This window comes from Ascaphus truei, chromosome 2 (genome assembly GCF_040206685.1).
Source record: "Ascaphus truei isolate aAscTru1 chromosome 2, aAscTru1.hap1, whole genome shotgun sequence".
Lineage (NCBI taxonomy): Eukaryota > Metazoa > Chordata > Amphibia > Anura > Ascaphidae > Ascaphus > Ascaphus truei.
Window position 1 is genome coordinate 469,110,759 of NC_134484.1, and position 16,297 is coordinate 469,127,055.

Consider the following 16,297-nt stretch of genomic DNA (forward strand, 5'->3'; position numbering starts at 1 on the left):
CGCCCCTCCCCTCATTTTCTTACCAGAACGGGAATCGGAAACGGTGTTAATATCAGCTCTGGGGACCCCCTGATTCACAAGATACATCCTGGTAAAAGTTGCGCGTATCGTCCCCTCCAGGGGAAACAAAATGGCCGTTTAAAGGCCGGCATTACTAGGGCCAGTAGGAGGCCGCACTGTCATTCGTTGCAGAATCCTCTTGGCCAGTTTGACACGGGAAAGGGGGTTTAAATCAAGAAATACAGGTGCTGGTTTGACTGGTATCTCTAAGAATTAGAGGGAATTAGGACGTGGAGTTCTGGACCTGGAATCCATTTCCATGCACAGCGCGCAGATAAAGATATGGACGGTACCTTCCCTGAGGGGCGGCTGCTCCGGTCTCACTCTGTCTTTATCACAGACCGGCTCGTCCTCCTCAGTCAGGTCAATGCAGTGGCCGCGGGGGGCAGGTTTCTTGGACGGACTGCAGTGTAACCCACAGCCCCGACCGTGGTCAGACGTAACTGCACGAGAACCAAGCGGGGTCAGCAAAGCTACAAATCTTACAGAATCTTGAACTGGAAGACCTTTCATTCCGGATATCAATACCACCCTTTTATATCTAATGTCTACTTCTCTTATGTGTGTGTGTGTGTGTATGTATATATATATATAATATATATAATATATATAATATATATATATATATACATATATATATATATGTGGTTGTATAAACACAACACACACGCACACACACACACACACACACACACACACACAGAGTAGGTCTGTATACATATGCCAATACAAATGTAAATATATATATTTTTTCCCCCCACACATTTCTACTTATGTATTTTACATAGTATGTGTTAGAAATCCGTTTATTATATTAAAATGTATGAATGAGAACTTATATCAAGACAATTGAATGAGAATATGTTGTAAGATGTAGAATTCATATGTAGCCAAAAGAGTTGAGTTGCAGTTAAGGTTTAATGCAGAACAGATGTTGGCGGTTTGCTTAGCTATCACATTTCAAGGCCTAGTTTTGAATCCTAACATGGGAAAAGTTCTTTGTTAGGAACCAACTCCCTCTCTCTGCAAGACCTCCCTCTCTCTGCAAGGCCTCCCTCTCTTCCCAAGGCCTCCCTCTCTCGTCCCAAGACCTCCCTCTCCCCTCCCTCCCAAGGCCTCCCTCTCTCTTCCCAAGGCCTCTCTCTCTCTTCCCAAGGCCTCCCTCTCTCTTCCCAAGGCCTCCCTCTCTCTTCCCAAGGCCTCCCTCTCTCTTCCCAAGGCCTCCCTCTCTCTTCCCAAGGCCTCCCTCTCTCTTCCCAAGGCCTCCCTCTCTCTTCCCAAGGCCTCCCTCTCTCGTCCCAAGGCCTCCCTCTCTCGTCCCAAGGCCTCCCTCTCTCTTCCCAAGGCCTCCCTCTCTCTTCCCAAGGCCTCCCTCTCTCTTCCCAAGGCCTCCCTCTCTCTTCCCAAGGCCTCCCTCTGTCTCACATTGCAGCTTAGGCTATGGCCCCAGTGGTCACGGCTGCACGCTCGCCGGAGCGTCTGGCAGCGCATGCACCCTTTTCAGCCGCGACCTGTGTGGCAGGGGGCGCGGCCATGACCAGTCACACAGCTGGTTCGCCCTCATTAGCTGAACCACTGCCATGACCAATGCTCGGCCGCCTTAGCCAAAATACAAGAATCTTGTCATTTGGCCAAGGCGGTCACGCATCGTGGCTTGCGCGCGCACGCACACACGCCGACTGGGGCCCGCCCCATAGAGGGCTGTGCCTTATGTGCGGCGCTCACACCGTCGCGGCCACTGGGTCCTGGCCTTAGATGTTTCATGCAAAGGTTTGTCCATCATTACCATCTGGGCACATGTTATCATCGATGGAATTTCCATCTGTAAGTAACACTGTAGGAATAAACTAGAACTCAGTCTGCTGAACAACAGTCTTCTGGCGTCCTGGAATCTTTATGAACAAGGAAGAAGTGAAACTTGTCTCGACTGTAAAGGTTGCAGCTGTATCAATAACAATAATAAAAAGGTAATCGGTGAGTGACTCACCTGTCACAGTTCTGGGTGGGTAACTCTGCCTCTCCGGTAAAGATCTCGGTGACACCTGCCAAACATCTGGAGGAGGAAATGAAGGGTCATATAAATATGTAGTTGCACATCCATTGAATACATTGCCTTGTCCCCCTCATACACCCGGATCCGTCCCGGAGCGCGTCGGGGTTCTTTACTTCCTGCACCCAAACTTCGTGCTACAAACGGTGAATGCAGCAGGATGAAGGTTTAGGGCGACAGATTGTGGGAGCTAAAACATGTCGGGTTCAGTGTCCTGATTCGCAGGTCTACACCCAAGTCTCCCAAGTCAGTTTCCTACATGTACGTCTGTGTGTTATACCTGTATGGTACCCTGTACACCTCACTATAAATTCTTTGGCTGCCTCTTAAGAGATCATTGTGAAATCATCCAGCACTTTTGTAGTACAGATAAATATTGATGATTGAATATAGTTTTTTCCCTGGTAAATGTCAGATTGGTTTGCTTGAATGCGCACTGCATTTGTATATTGTTAGGTTGACGCATCTGATACACGCCATGTGCACACATCATCATTTCAGTTTCTACTGGCAAATTACAAAAATCGGCCCATAACACACAGAAGTTAATGGGAACACGCGCACACAACAAGTACTTACCCTCATCACTGCGCTCGCACCGCCTCTTCGCGCTGGGCTCGTGTGCGCCGTCACTGGACGGGTTGCTGACTACAGTTAGGGGGCTCAAGCTCCCTACGTCAGGGACTCCGTTGACCACTTTCTGTAGCCCGGTGAGGGCAGAGTACGAGGAATCCACTGCTAGAGAGAGGAGTGTGGGTTACGCATGCAAACCTGGACCTGTTTCACCCTCCTCTAGACCATACATTACAGTAAAACAACAACAAAAAACAGTAGCAGTGAAAAACTACAACAGTGAAAAGAAACGACTATTGCCTAAAACATCATCTCAATATTATTGAGACAATTGAAAACTATAATAAGAGGATGGTGCTCACACAGGAGATCTGAAACTGAACACAAACAAAATGGATCCCTCACAAGCACGAAGGAAAAATATCTCCCGAAGCCTGGCAGAAAGGTAAGAAAGGCCAAAAATATATGTAACCCCGTGTCTGCTATCAGCACGGGACATGGCCCCTTTAAGAATTACCTTCCACTGGACCATGTGACTGTGCTAAGTCAGTGGAATGGCAGTTGGTGACAGTTGGAAAGGGAGCTGAGGGAGTGAGGGTGTACAGGCCCATCCTTCACAGAGAGTCCATGCAGGACCCCTAAGAGAGGGAACTGGAGAGAGAGAGAGTTGCCCCACTGGATCAGTGCATGCAGCAGAGACCAGGACCTTACAGTGCAGAGGGAAGCAGGCAGACAGGGGCTACTACAGAGAGAGATAGGAGAGCCCAGCTGTGCAGGAATTACACCAGGTTGGAGTGGATGAGCTAACCCACAAAGGATATAAACTGCAGTTATATTGCCATCACAGTTTGATCTTTGTGAAGCACCAGGTCTGCAACACACACACAGTTTATGAGTTCCAACGATTGTGCTAGCACACCAGGATCTACAGGCCAGTACCCCATGATTGGGAGGCCGGACAGAGATAAAAGTTATTATCTGTTTGCGCAGCGTTCGCACTGTTGGTATAGTTTGTTTAAGTATATATGTGTATGGAGTGATTACGAGATTAAGGGATTAAGAGTCACCGTACTGATTCATACGAGATATATAACACCACAAATTATAGCTATACGAGTATATAAAGCTTGTTATAACTCATTACCACTGTGTTGTGTCTAGTCACTACAGTTTCACACACTATAAGAATTAAACAGTAACCCATAGGACTCAGACTTCCACCTCAGTGATAGGCCATATAATCTGAGGTAAAAAAAAAAAAGAGGGGTTACATAAAGATTTATTTACAAAATACATAGAAAAAAAAAACCGCACACCATTTAAATGGACACATCTCGCTAAAAAGAATTAAAAAACAAGCGTAGGACTCCCTTAAAGCGGCAATACAAGTTCTTTTTTTTTTTATACCCAGGATTGAAACAGGGGGTGTTTGGAGCGGAACCCCCTGAGATACTTACATCTGGAGGTGCCAGTAGCTGCTCTGCTCAGCTTCCAGGGGATTACATAATGGCTGTTCAAAGCTCCCGCTCCCTGTATGCCAACATCTTCGGTTTCCTATTGGCCCATGTGATATCGGAGCTTTAAACTTTAAAGCCCGGCTAGCTCAGCCAGAGCGGCTACCGGCACCCACTTCGGAGGCTAGTATCTCCGGAAGCAGAGACTCCCCGGAGCTGAAATGAACGGGGTTCAGCTCCAGGGACCACCTGCTTCAATCATGGGTACAAATAAAAAAATGTGTGTCATGATAATATCATGAGATATTAAGTATTTAAATTAAATGTGGTGCTTCAGGGGTTAATGTGGTTACCGTTTGTCTTAAAAATACAATATATTGGGTTTATGACGGGTCTGTGCACATCTACAAAGAGGGCTTCTTTGGTGGGTGATCACTTCTGGCACACTAAAACTACCATGTGTGTTTTATGGGACTGATAGAATCTAGAGATAAAGGCATTTACTGTGCCAGAGATGGGATTAAATTATGGCTCTCGGGACATTTTTATAAACAAGCCACTTTCAAAGGAAACTGTGACAGTCTTGAATGATCACTTGTACATCCCAGAGAGGGGTGACACACAGGTCACCACTAAATTGGAGGGATTGATTAAAAATGAAGATATCAGGTGACAACCTCTATTCTAAATGATAACGTTTAGATATTTGTAATCATTTCAAGGAGACGAATGCAATGAGGCCAGACACGTCATGTCTACGAGATGGGCAGGGTCGGATATCCACTTGTCACTCAACTTTTGGAGCACGCCGGCCAAAATTAGTCTCGTTACATTCAGCAAATTGGTCTGAATCTATGGATATGACTCACTCAGTATTTGAGAAATTAAGATATGAGGTCTTCCATGTATCTAGGCACCTTATAAAACGTCTTTTTAGGAGAGTTTTTCTTCCCCTCCCCGTCATTAGAAGGTCAGCCAATTAGCTGATTTATGACAGGGGTGGGCTTATCGTGTTCCCAATGAAGGGACGTCAGAATAAAAAAAAGCTGTGTGTGCTGTGCACGCGCATACTAAGTGAAACTGCTTTGACTTTTGTCACAAATTGTATTTGTGTTGGTGATGTTTTAATTAAAAATCTAAATACAATTTCATTGACAAAACGCAAATAAATTTGACTTATAATGCGCGTGCTCGGCACACATCCCCTGTATTAGCTATTTGCACTAAGTGTGAATTCCTTGTGTGTATGTGTGTCAGTCAGTGGGTGTGTGTGTGTGTGTGTGTCAGTGTTTGTGTGTGTGTGTAAGTCAGTGTGTGTGTGTATGTGTCAGCCGGTGTGTGTGTGTATGTGAGTCAGTGTGTGTGTGTGTGTGTGTGTGTGTGTGTGTATGAGTCAGTGTGTGTGTGAGTCAGTGTGTGTGTGTGTGTATGTGTGTCAGTCAGTGTGTGTGTCAGTCAGTGTGTGTGTGTGTGTCAGTCAGTCAGTGTGTCAGTCAGTGTGTGTGTGTATGTGTGTCAGTATGTGTGTGTGTGTATGTGTGTCAGTCAGTGTGTGTGTGTATGTCAGTGTGTGTGTGTGTGTGTGTCAGTCAGTGTGTGTGTGTGTGTCAGTGTGTGTGTGTGTGTGTGTCAGTCAGTGTGTGTGTGTATGTGTGTCAGTATGTGTGTGTGTGTATGTGTGTCAGTCAGTGTGTGTGTGTATGTCAGTGTGTGTATGTGTGTCAGACAGTGTGGTCAGTGTGTGTATGTGTGTCAGTCAGTGTGTGTGTGTGTGTGTGTGTGTGTGTGTATGTCCTGCTGCAGCCAGCCCCCTGGTGACAAGTTAACAACCCTCCCTCCCTCACCGGACCGGAGCAGGAACTTTTCCTTCCTCCTCCTGCCCAGTCTGGCAGTGCTGCGTGATAGGGGGAGATACTCAGTGCCACTACCGGCCGGGTCACCACACTCCCCACCTCCCCCCCCTCCGCAAATTCTGAGCACCACATGACCGGGGGGAGAGCTCCCATTGTCCGCCCATGCTAACCAGGAAGTGCCCGTGTCTGCCTGGTGCTGGAGGGCAAAGCGGAGGCCTCGGCTATCACAGCCTCCATGAGCTTGCCGGCGCTGCGGGAATGGGAAGACCTGCAGGAGCACTACCAGGAGATCCAGGTCAGTGTGCTGCTGGGCCTGCACCCGCCGGGGGCAGATAGCGGCTGCGCGCCACCCCCTCCCCACTCCTTCCGCGGTGACTGGATGAGTCAGTGGCGCCATCAGAACTGCGCATGCGCGGCATGGCAGCGGGCGGTGACCGTTAGGAGCGGCGCCGCTGTATATGTCAGCGGCCATGTGGGGGGTGCGGCAGCCATTAGGAGCGGCACTGGCGGCTATCGCCGCCGCATGTGACAGGGGACGTGTGGGGGGAGCGGCGTCCATTACTTGACGTCACTTCCGTTTCACATTTCGTCTCCCATCTCTCCAGTTTTGTCCCATCAGGTCTAGGTGCCACTAAAGAAGTTTCACTTCAAATGGCCTACTTTTTAGTAAGTGGGAATTCAACAAGAAGTGTGTTTTGGGATCAAAACACATGAATTTTCATCACACCAGTGACCTCTCTGGGGAAAAATCTATGACATATGGTAATGTACTGTATAGGGATTTACAGTATGTTTTATGTTTTCTCATTTTATTTAAAAAAAAATCTGTTCTGCATTTGATGTAATTGTATGTTCTTGTAATAATCTTTTTCTGTAATCTAAGCCCTGTATTTTTATATATATTCAAACATTTAATAAGTGATGCTTTGGACTCTGAATGAACTGTTGCACGCTTTGCTTAACTTACATTTTCGGACACATTTTGCTATAACATGTGTGTATTAAGTGCGTAGTTTTTTTCTATAATAAACAGGGACCCGAGACCCTGCAGATATATATTAATTACATTTTTGCATATTTCTTGGGTGGCGGAAGATAGATATGATTAAGGGGTTAATATTAACTCATTGAAAGTACCTTGTGGAGGAGAAAGGTGAATCCTTGAACCAAGATAAAGATGCCGTAACTCCTGCACCAATATGCCCAGCATGATTATGATGTGCTCCTGGAACAATTGGATAAGGAGCAAAGAGGCGTCTACTCCCAGATTTACATGTGTAGGAGTGAGATTGAGACTAGAGTGTCTCAGCAAGAGGTTCGCAATTGCCATAGAGTTTGGAAGCCTCTCAGAAAGAGGCTCTCAGCACAGAGCTGGAACACTCATTACGGTCTAAACATAGAGCGGCGTACATTGAAGGATGCCTATGAGAAGGTCCTGAATGATATAGCGACTTAAAATAGAGAACAGAAAGCTGAAGGAAGAGGTTTTACATATGACTGGTCAAGTCAGTGAAGGAAATGGGAATGTTGGGAACTATCGGCAACAAAGACGCTACAGGGATGTGAAGAAAGCTGCTTGTGTGATTCAGTCCAGATATAGATCCTACGTTATAACCAAGCAAGCTGTGCATTCCTGTAAGCGTATCTGCAATGCCGTTGCAGTACTACAGTCTGCTTTCCACAAAACGCTGAAAGAAGAACCAAGTTACGATGGAGTAGCGCAATAAAAATCCATTCGTATTACCGTGCCCACGCCGTCCGAAGTAGATTCCTGGCCATGAAAGCAGCCGGTATAAAGATGCAGTCTATGATTAGAATGAGATGGAAATGTGTCCGCTATCGCACGCTGAGAAAGGCGTCACTGGTTATCCAGCGGTGCTTCCATCGGAGTAAATGAATGAGTTAAGAAAGAGCGGCCCAGGAGGCGTGGCCAAGGAGCCAAACCAAACGGTCGCAGGCTGGAATAGCTCCGCTGCCACAGGGAGCCTAATAGGCCGTTACCAGATAAAAAAATAATTAAAAAAATCAGTAAAAACAAACGGAGCGGCAGGTGAGCGCTCAGTGACCCTCCCAGGGTGCAGAAGGAAGTTGTCGATGACGAAGGAGCGGGCGTGAGCATGAGGAGTGAGAGGCCTCTGCTAACTTGGCCCTGCGCGCGGGCGAAAATGGCCGCCGGACTGGTGTGCGCTCCCAGATAGCCCCGTCCGACGAGATCACCGGCAAAAAATAAATAAATAAAAAACCACTCCAGAAAGCCAGCGAACTTTCACCTAGCACCACAAAGGTGAGACTGTGCACTCTGGGAGCGGTCTCCCCCCCTAGCCCCAAAAGAAGTGCCCCCAGTACCCAAAATGGCAGCCACGGCCCTGGGACAGAGAGGGAGCAGGATACTGGGCTTTCCTTCAGCCTAGCCATCGGGTCCGTCTGAGCCCGCCTTCTTGTGCCCTACCTGATCCCTCCTGAGCCTGCCTGTGCCCCCACTGTGAAGAGAGGGCCTGATCAGAGCTGTGGTCTGAATAAGAGCTTTCTGAATAGGAGCTGTCTTCATGTGTTTCAGCCTGCGTTCCATCTGGATCCAAGATGGCCGCCTCCCGTTTCAGTTAAAGGCACAGCTTCAGTTAAAATGAATATAGTCCCCAGATTATTATATTATTTCCAGACGCTCCCGATCCATGTCCCTGGTTCTGAATTAAAAACTATCCAAAATAAAATCTTCCAATTTATTTGGAACGGAAAGAGACCCCGGGTAGCTAGGTCGGTTTTTATGGCGTCTAGGACAAAAGGAGGACTGGGGGTCCCAGACATTAATAGATATTACCAAGCAGCCCAATTAAAACAGGCGGTCATGTGGAACTCGGACCCAGACAAGCTATGTTGTCTAGCAATGGAATCTCATTACTCCAGAACCCCTTCTTTACCAGCTTTTCTCTGGAGCGGTGACAGGGGAAATGACATGGCGCCCAAATTCGGGCTGGGGGCAATGAAACATACTTGGGACATATGGGCAAAAACTAAAACTAAATTCCTACTCTCGTCCCCTTGCTCTCAGCTCACTCCAATAATAAAAAATATAAACTCATTTGATAACTGAATCTTTGTTGTAACATTTTTACAGCTTTTACAATGCTGAGCCAGACACAGATCGTCGTGCGAGTGACACGGACAAGTAGATCATGCAACACGTGGAAGTACTCGCTGCTAAGCGAGTGAAAGAGGAGGTGGAGAAATGGAAAGATAAACTAAAGCAAGAAGTCCTCAGCAAGCGTCTAAAACGTGAGGAACTAGAGCAAATACTTTAAGTGATACGGGGCGAGTGCTTAAGGTACAAAAACTTTGGCACCGGGCTGCTCTTCAATAACAACGACTACAAATTGTGGCTAAAACTTTATAAGAAGGTAGCGAAATACGGTTCTTCAGGCCCAGATAGCCCGGTAATTGCCCCAAAGGGAAAAATCAAAGTGACTGGTTGGAGTAAAGAGGTTCTTGGAAAAATACATTTCACCAAGGAGAACCAGGTCCAACCCTGCGGAGGGAGCAAAGCTGTGTTGCAGTATCCAAAGGGATTTCCTGGACTCTCTTGGGACCGAGTTCGCACAACGACAGATACGGACATGATATTATTAATTTCTATACATGCGTGTATTGTTTAACGCTGGAAACTGGGCTTAGCCAGCCAGTGTGTTAGTCGGACACTGTTGTGCAGTTAGTCTCTCAAGGGGAAGTAGGATTTTATTTTATGATTTGATTTGCCTTAAAAGAACATTGTGCCTATTTGTTTTGATGTGGAAAATAAGGTTAAAGCCTAAAAACATACAGTTTGGCCACAATGGCCATGGAGAACATTACGGGTCATATTATGCATGGTACTTTCCATCATTATCACATATTACAAGGGATACAAAGAAGTAACGTCCAATAGAAAAGCCTTTGGGGTTTCTCACCATTCCCTACAGGCCAGTCCTCATCAGCCAAGAAGGATTCCGCTGATCTTGACATATTTTCAGGTGCATTGGCGGCTTCCACTGCAGAATGAATAATGTTCTGTTTATAATACTGTTGTAAACATGAAGGGAAGGGGGAGGGGGGAAAAAGGAAAGAGGAGGGAAGCGGGGGGTGGGGGGGAGAAGGCAAGAGGAGGGGGGAGAAGGAAATTGGGGGAGAGAAGGAAAGGGGAGGGAGAGAAGGAAAGGGGGGGGGGGAGAGAAGGAAAGGGGGGGAGAAGGAAAGAGGGGGGGTGAAAGAGAAGGAATGGGAGAGGGAAGGATAGAGGAAGGGCGAGATAAAGAGAAGAGGGGGAGAAAGAAGGAAAGGGGAAGGGTGGGAGAAAGAGAAGGAAAGAGGGAGGGGGAGAAAGAGAAGGAAAGGGGGAGAAAGAAGGAGAGGGGGAGAAAGAGAAGGAAAGAGGGAGGGAGAGAAGGAAAGAGGGAGGGGAAGTAGGAAAGAGGGGGTGTGAAAGAGAAGGAATGGGGGGAGAGGGAAGGATAGAGGAAGGGTGAGATAAAGAGAAGAAGGGGAGAAAGAAGGAAAGAGGGAGGGGGAGAAAGAGAAGGAAAGAGGAAGGGTGGGAGAAAGAGAAGGAAAGAGGGAGGGGGAGAAAGAGAAGGAAAGAGGGAGGGGGGAGAAAGAGAAGGAAAGAGGGAGGGGGGAGAAAGAAGTGAAGAGGGAGGGGGGAGAAAGAAGTGAAGAGGGATGGGGGAGAAAGAAGTAAAGAGGGAGGGGGAGAAAGAGAAGTAAAGAGGGGGGGAGAAAGAAGGAAAGAGGGAGGTGGGAGAAAGAGAATGAAAGAGGGAGGTGGGAGAAAGAGAAGGAAAGAGGGAGGGTGGAGAAAGAGAAGGAAAGAGGGAGGTGGGAGAAAGAGAAGGAAAGAGGGAGGGTGGAGAAAGAGAAGGAAAGAGGGAGGGGAGAAAGAGAAGGAAAGAGGGAGGTGGGACAAAGAGAAGGAAAGAGGTGGGAAATGGGGGAGGGAAGAGAAGGAAGAAAGAGAAAAGAGAGGGGGACAAAACATATTTGAACTGATTTTTGGAAGTCTGTGTGCATGTTTGGCCTCACTTGTATGTAACAGTTTATGTAATACACATAAGCCTGTGCCCAATTTACCGCGCTGCAGAATATGTTGGCGCTTTACACAAACGATAATAAAAAAATTGATCCCGGAAATGTTTGCAAACACCTGAAATCTACCGTGCATTTAGCTACCAATGTACCCCCATCTTATCGCTCCACTGTGCAATGTCCTTTCCCAGAACAGAGCTCCACGGGCGGCACGTCATGTTCCACACCCAAACTGTGTCCTAAATAACGAGCCCATCAAAGGTGCAACCCCACTTTCAACTACACCCCAAACCCATCGCATGAGAGTGTGGTCAAGTCGGTTCTCCAAAACAAATCTGAACATCTATGGACTCATTAATAGCTTTAGTCTGTAGGGCTGCTCTACGAGGGAGACCAAGGTCTCATTTCCTGTAACAGAGCTTCTCTTCTCCCATTGTGACTATTTATTAACCGCTCCCTCCACATGTGAATTCTACTTCTATCTGCCAAGTCCTACCCCAGGCCGCAGAGATTTTACGTGGTAAGACAAGCGAAGGGAAGAAAGTTAAGGTGAGGTCTCTAGAAATGTGGCCTTTCAAAGCAAGAGGAGCTGGCCCTTTCGATAGGGGGTAGGAGAACCTAGCTCCTGTAAGATAAAGGAACGTATGAGATTCATTCTGCTCACTTCCCGGAATCTGGGCAACTCAACATCTCACAGCACAAGAGGAAGGTGCCGCTAACCCCCTGATAACATTGTGTGTCCCTGGCTCACGTCTCTCAAACTCTAAACACGACACACAACAAGCCGGCGCCTAAGAAATGCTAATAAAAACGACAGTGATGGGAATGAAAAGGTGAACTTTACCATCTTGGAGACTATTCAATAAACTGTGTTATAATGGCATTTCCAAGAGACGAGAGAGAGAGACCAATTAAGAAGTGGACCCATTTACTAATAAACCTCCAAATAGATTCACTTATACTCCACATGGTGAACCAAAAGATGCCTGGAAAGACATCTCAGGGGGGGGGGGGGAAATCCCTAGGAAATATGCAAATAAAGGTATCTTTCATCTCACCATGTGCTGTGAGGGTTAATCTATTTGGAGGTACAGAAGCAAATTGGTGTCTTGGACATCATCTGGCAAGCCCAAAATTTGCTGAATTCAGTGATTAGATAACTCTTAGTATGGAGAAAAGGGCAGATTTCTATATGACGTTGGAGAGATCAGAGTTTATAAACGGGCCCCTTCCGAGTCTCTTACCCGGGTTTGGCTGATCACTCTTCCTCCGGGTGGAGGAGATTTCGGGAGTCCCCTCGCTGGCCGCAGTGCTGACGGCAGAGAAGGGGCTGATGCAGCCTATATCAGAGAAACCGTTCACCACCTTCTGGAGACCGCTGAGAGCCGAGTACGAGGAGTCTGCTGGGGGGGAGAGAGGACACAGACCTTGAGCCATGCGTTGCAGGCCTCACCAAGAGCCCAAATACAGAAACGTTGGCGGCCGATCAGAATCAGTTGGCCCACCTATTCCACCCGTTTTCCCATCTGCTGTACGACCTCAGACCCTACTTGATCATGATTATTTTGTATTTAGGATAGCCTGATCCCAAGCAGTTTTGAATCCCTTAACAGTATTGGCTCCTAACACCAAATAAACTAACGGCAGGCATATGCCTAGGGGTACACTTTTTGTAATATTTGTATTTGTTTTAATGCAGAGCTGGATGAAGCTTTAGTTCCTTTACCCCTCCGCCCTCTGGTCCATAGCTGGGTCCGTCAGTGGGAAGGTGCGTATATATCTAATTACCTGAGGCAGTGAATACCACCACAATCCTTCTCCAGAGTACCCGCTCCAACACAAGATATGTAACCGTTAGACATACACAATCTCAGCAAACTCAAAACCCATAGCCACCGGATCATGAATTTCTACATTTATTTGTGCCAATTGGAGATCTACTGGGAAAGTGACCCCAAACATTCAGCAGTTACCAAAGAAACCCTTTGAACGGTTATTTCCACAAGTTGGCTAAAAACGGGACTGCACAGGTAAGTATTTAGAAAACAGCATAACATTAAAGCACTTTAATAAATATTCTCTATATGTTTACATTTTGCACACAGACGTGTGTATGTGTGTATGGACACATTGTATTAATACATTGCAAAAAGTTTGCTATATATCAGCCGGTTTATCTGAAGTCATAAAGCGGTAAACTGTAGGAATCGGTAAGGCGGCCGTAATGATATTTCGGGGTCTCTGTTCCCACTAGCAGAGTGGTTAAAGTGTACATACCATCACATACAGATGCTAAACTTGTCCTGGGATATGTGCAGATTACCCTGCACTATACTTCTCAATGTACGTACTGTGGAAGTGAGGGAACGGAAGAGGAATGCAGAGGGTGGGGGGGAAGAGACGATCAGGAAGGGGAAAAGCAAGGTGTAAAAGGAAGTGCGTGGTCCTTGGACATGGAACCACTGCAGTGAGATAGCCGCTTCCTTACCGATCTCAGCCGGCCAGTTTCCGTAGTCGCAGAGAAACGAACCTCTCCGTGCTGGGGACGCGTACTGCGGACACAGGACGTCACCTGAGACAGAGGAACATTTACCGGGTGATTGAACTCTGTGCCAGGATCGGCAGGTGGTGAGGTGTCCCGAGGGGTCGGCCAGCACATTCATGTGACACAAGTCCTCTGTGGCAGATATAGGTGATGCAGTGTAGTGGTTAAGGGGCATGTCTGCAATACATAATAAGCCTCAGCACACTGTCATCTTCAGCATGTCACTATTTCTGTGGGCCCGTATACCTGCTGAATAATGCAAATATCACTGTTGCTTTATCACCTGCTTGGAAGATGGCATGCAGGCCTGAGCCCTACCACACCACACCCACAGAAGGCTGCAGGAATAATACTAACAGGTGAAACACAACCTTTCGTACACTAATGCAGCCACGCCAAAACCACAGAGCTGGCTTCTCTCATTGCTTTAAAGTGATACCTTTGGACTGAAGAACTGATTTACTCTGCACTATCGCAACTGGACTGACAGGGCTATTTCTACTTTGTTTCTTTAGAAATTAATTACAAATCGCACTTGTTATGGGCCTCTGAATGGGGGAGTGTTTGTCATTCAAGTGTTTTATTCAGTCTTATCCCACCCTGTCCTGTCAGAGAACCAATAAGGATAAGGAAAGAGACGAGGAGAGGGGGTTCTGTCTGTGTAAACTCGCCAAACCGAGACATCAGACATAAAGGGGGCAGTCAAAGGAACTCAAACCCTCCCAAGTCTCCGCTCAACACATCTACAAACAAACTTTAAAAGGGGACTTAAAAATGCTTGTAGGTGTCAGATGTTGGTAGAAAAGGCATCACTTTAATGTATACTTTGGCACCGCAGGGACTGGCCCATGAAGTGTAACTATAGGGTGCGATGGCATTGGAAGAAAAACGGCACTACACAGAGGCCAGAGAACTAGCAGTCCATCTCACCCTCCTCCTCCCGCTCTCCCTTCTTTGCAGGGATGTCCCGCGTGCTGTTGCTTGGCTGGGTCCTGACGGCAGAGAAAGGGCTGACGCATTCCTGCTGTGAAAAGCCGCGTACCACCTTCAGCAGCCCGCAGAGAGCCGCGTGAGACACCTCTCCTGCAGGGGGAAGAGAGCCGTGTGAGACACCTCTCCTGCAGGGGGAAGAGAGCCGCGTGAGACACCTCTCCTGCAGGGGGAAGAGAGCCGCGTGAGACACCTCTCCTGCAGGGGGAAGAGAGCCGCGTGAGACACCTCTCCTGCAGGGGGAAGAGAGCCGCGTGAGACAACGCTCCTGCAGGGGGAAGAGAGCCACGTGAGATCTCTCCTGCAGAAAGCCGCGTGAGATCTCTCCTGCAGAAAGCCGCGTGAGATCTCTCCACCAGAGCGCCTGAGTCTCCTGCGCATGATGTCACTGTGGCAGCAACACAGGCTTTGGCCACCTTGGGGAGCCTCCAGTGCTGGCACTGTGCAAACCACAAAGACCAAATCCTCCTTAAAGTAAATTAACTTTTTGTTCCTGGACAAAAATGAATGTTTCTAAAGTTCAATTGAAATCTAGGTAATATTCTTCTTCAGTGTATTTGCAAATGATAGCAGCATTAGGGTGACCAGATGTCCCGGTTTTGCCGGGACAGTCCCGTTTTTTTCTCTCTTGTCCCGGTTGCCCGGCCGTCCCGGATTTTCTCCCTGGTCCCGTTTTTTGTATCGGCTTCGGCGGCAGCAGGTAAGTATTTTCATTGCTCCGGGCCACAGGGGATTGGATGGGATGCCGGGGACAGGGCTTTAGAATGCCGGACCGAAGGGGATTGGATGGAATGCCGGGGGCGGGGCTTTGAAAAAAAAAAAAGCAGTCGCAGGGGCGGCCATGTGGCCTCCCGCTCTCCTTTGCCTTCCCTCCCCCGGCTCCTCTTCCCTCGGCACCCTGGTTCTGCCTCCCTCCGGCTCCTCCTCCCTCGGCACCCCGGTTCTGCCTCCCTCCGGCTCCTCCTCCCTCGGCACCCCGGTTCTGCCTCCCTCCGGCTCCTCCTCCCTCGGCACCCCGGTTCTGCCTCCCTCCAGCTCCTCCTCCCTCGGCACCCCGGTTCTGCCTCCCTCCGGCTCCTCGGTTCTGCCTCCCTCCGGCTCCTCGGCCCTCCTTCCGGTTGCCGGCACTCCTTCCCCAGGCACCTCATCCCCCCGGCTCTTCCTCCCTCGGTACCCCGGTTCTGCCTCCCTCCGGCTCCTCCCTCGGCACCCCGGTTCTGCCTCCCTCCGGCTCCTCCTCCCTCGGCACTCCGGTTCTGCCTCCCTCCGGCTCCTCCCTCGGCACCCCGGTTCTGCCTCCCTCCGGCTCCCCCTCCCTCGGCACCCCGGTTCTGCCTCCCTCCGGCTCCCCCTCCTTCGGCACCCTGGTTCTGCCTCCCTCCGGCTCCCCCTCCGTCAGCACCCCGGTTCTGCCTCCCTCCGGCTCCTCCCTCGGCACCCCGGTTCTGCCTCCCTCCGGCTCCCCCTCCCTCGGCACCCCGGTTCTGCCTCTCTCCGGCTCCCCCTCCCTCGGCACCCCGGTTCTGCCTCTCTCAGGCTCCCCCTCCCTCGGCACCCCGGTTCTGCCTCCCTCCGGCTCCCCCTCCCTCGGCACCCCGGTTCTGCCTCCCTCCGGCTCCCCCTCCCTCGGCACCCCGGTTCTGCCTCCCTCCGGCTCCCCAGGCACCCCGGTTCTGCCTCCCTCCGGCTCCTCCTCCCTCTGCACCCCGGTTCTGCCTCC

The 16,297-nt window shown here is 49.0% G+C and overlaps 1 protein-coding gene across 8 annotated transcripts in view; it reads right to left on the bottom strand.

The window, feature by feature from the left end:
• The window catches only part of LOC142487972 (uncharacterized), a 102,833-nt gene that overhangs the window by 12,689 nt on the left and 73,847 nt on the right, over window positions 1-16,297 (bottom strand). For 5 of the 8 annotated variants that reach the window (XM_075588209.1, XM_075588208.1, XM_075588204.1 and 2 more), the window contains 7 exons: window positions 14,518-14,670; window positions 13,531-13,614; window positions 12,287-12,445; window positions 9,932-10,012; window positions 2,690-2,848; window positions 2,048-2,113; window positions 354-503 (listed from right to left, as the gene is read on the bottom strand). In XM_075588209.1, coding sequence (XP_075444324.1) covers window positions 354-503; window positions 2,048-2,113; window positions 2,690-2,848; window positions 9,932-10,012; window positions 12,287-12,445; window positions 13,531-13,614; window positions 14,518-14,670 — 852 coding nt within the window. The remainder of the gene's footprint in view (window positions 1-353; window positions 504-2,047; window positions 2,114-2,689; window positions 2,849-9,931; window positions 10,013-12,286; window positions 12,446-13,530; window positions 13,615-14,517; window positions 14,671-16,297) is intronic. The other 3 variants (XM_075588205.1, XM_075588206.1, XM_075588210.1) reach the window with 3 other exon arrangements.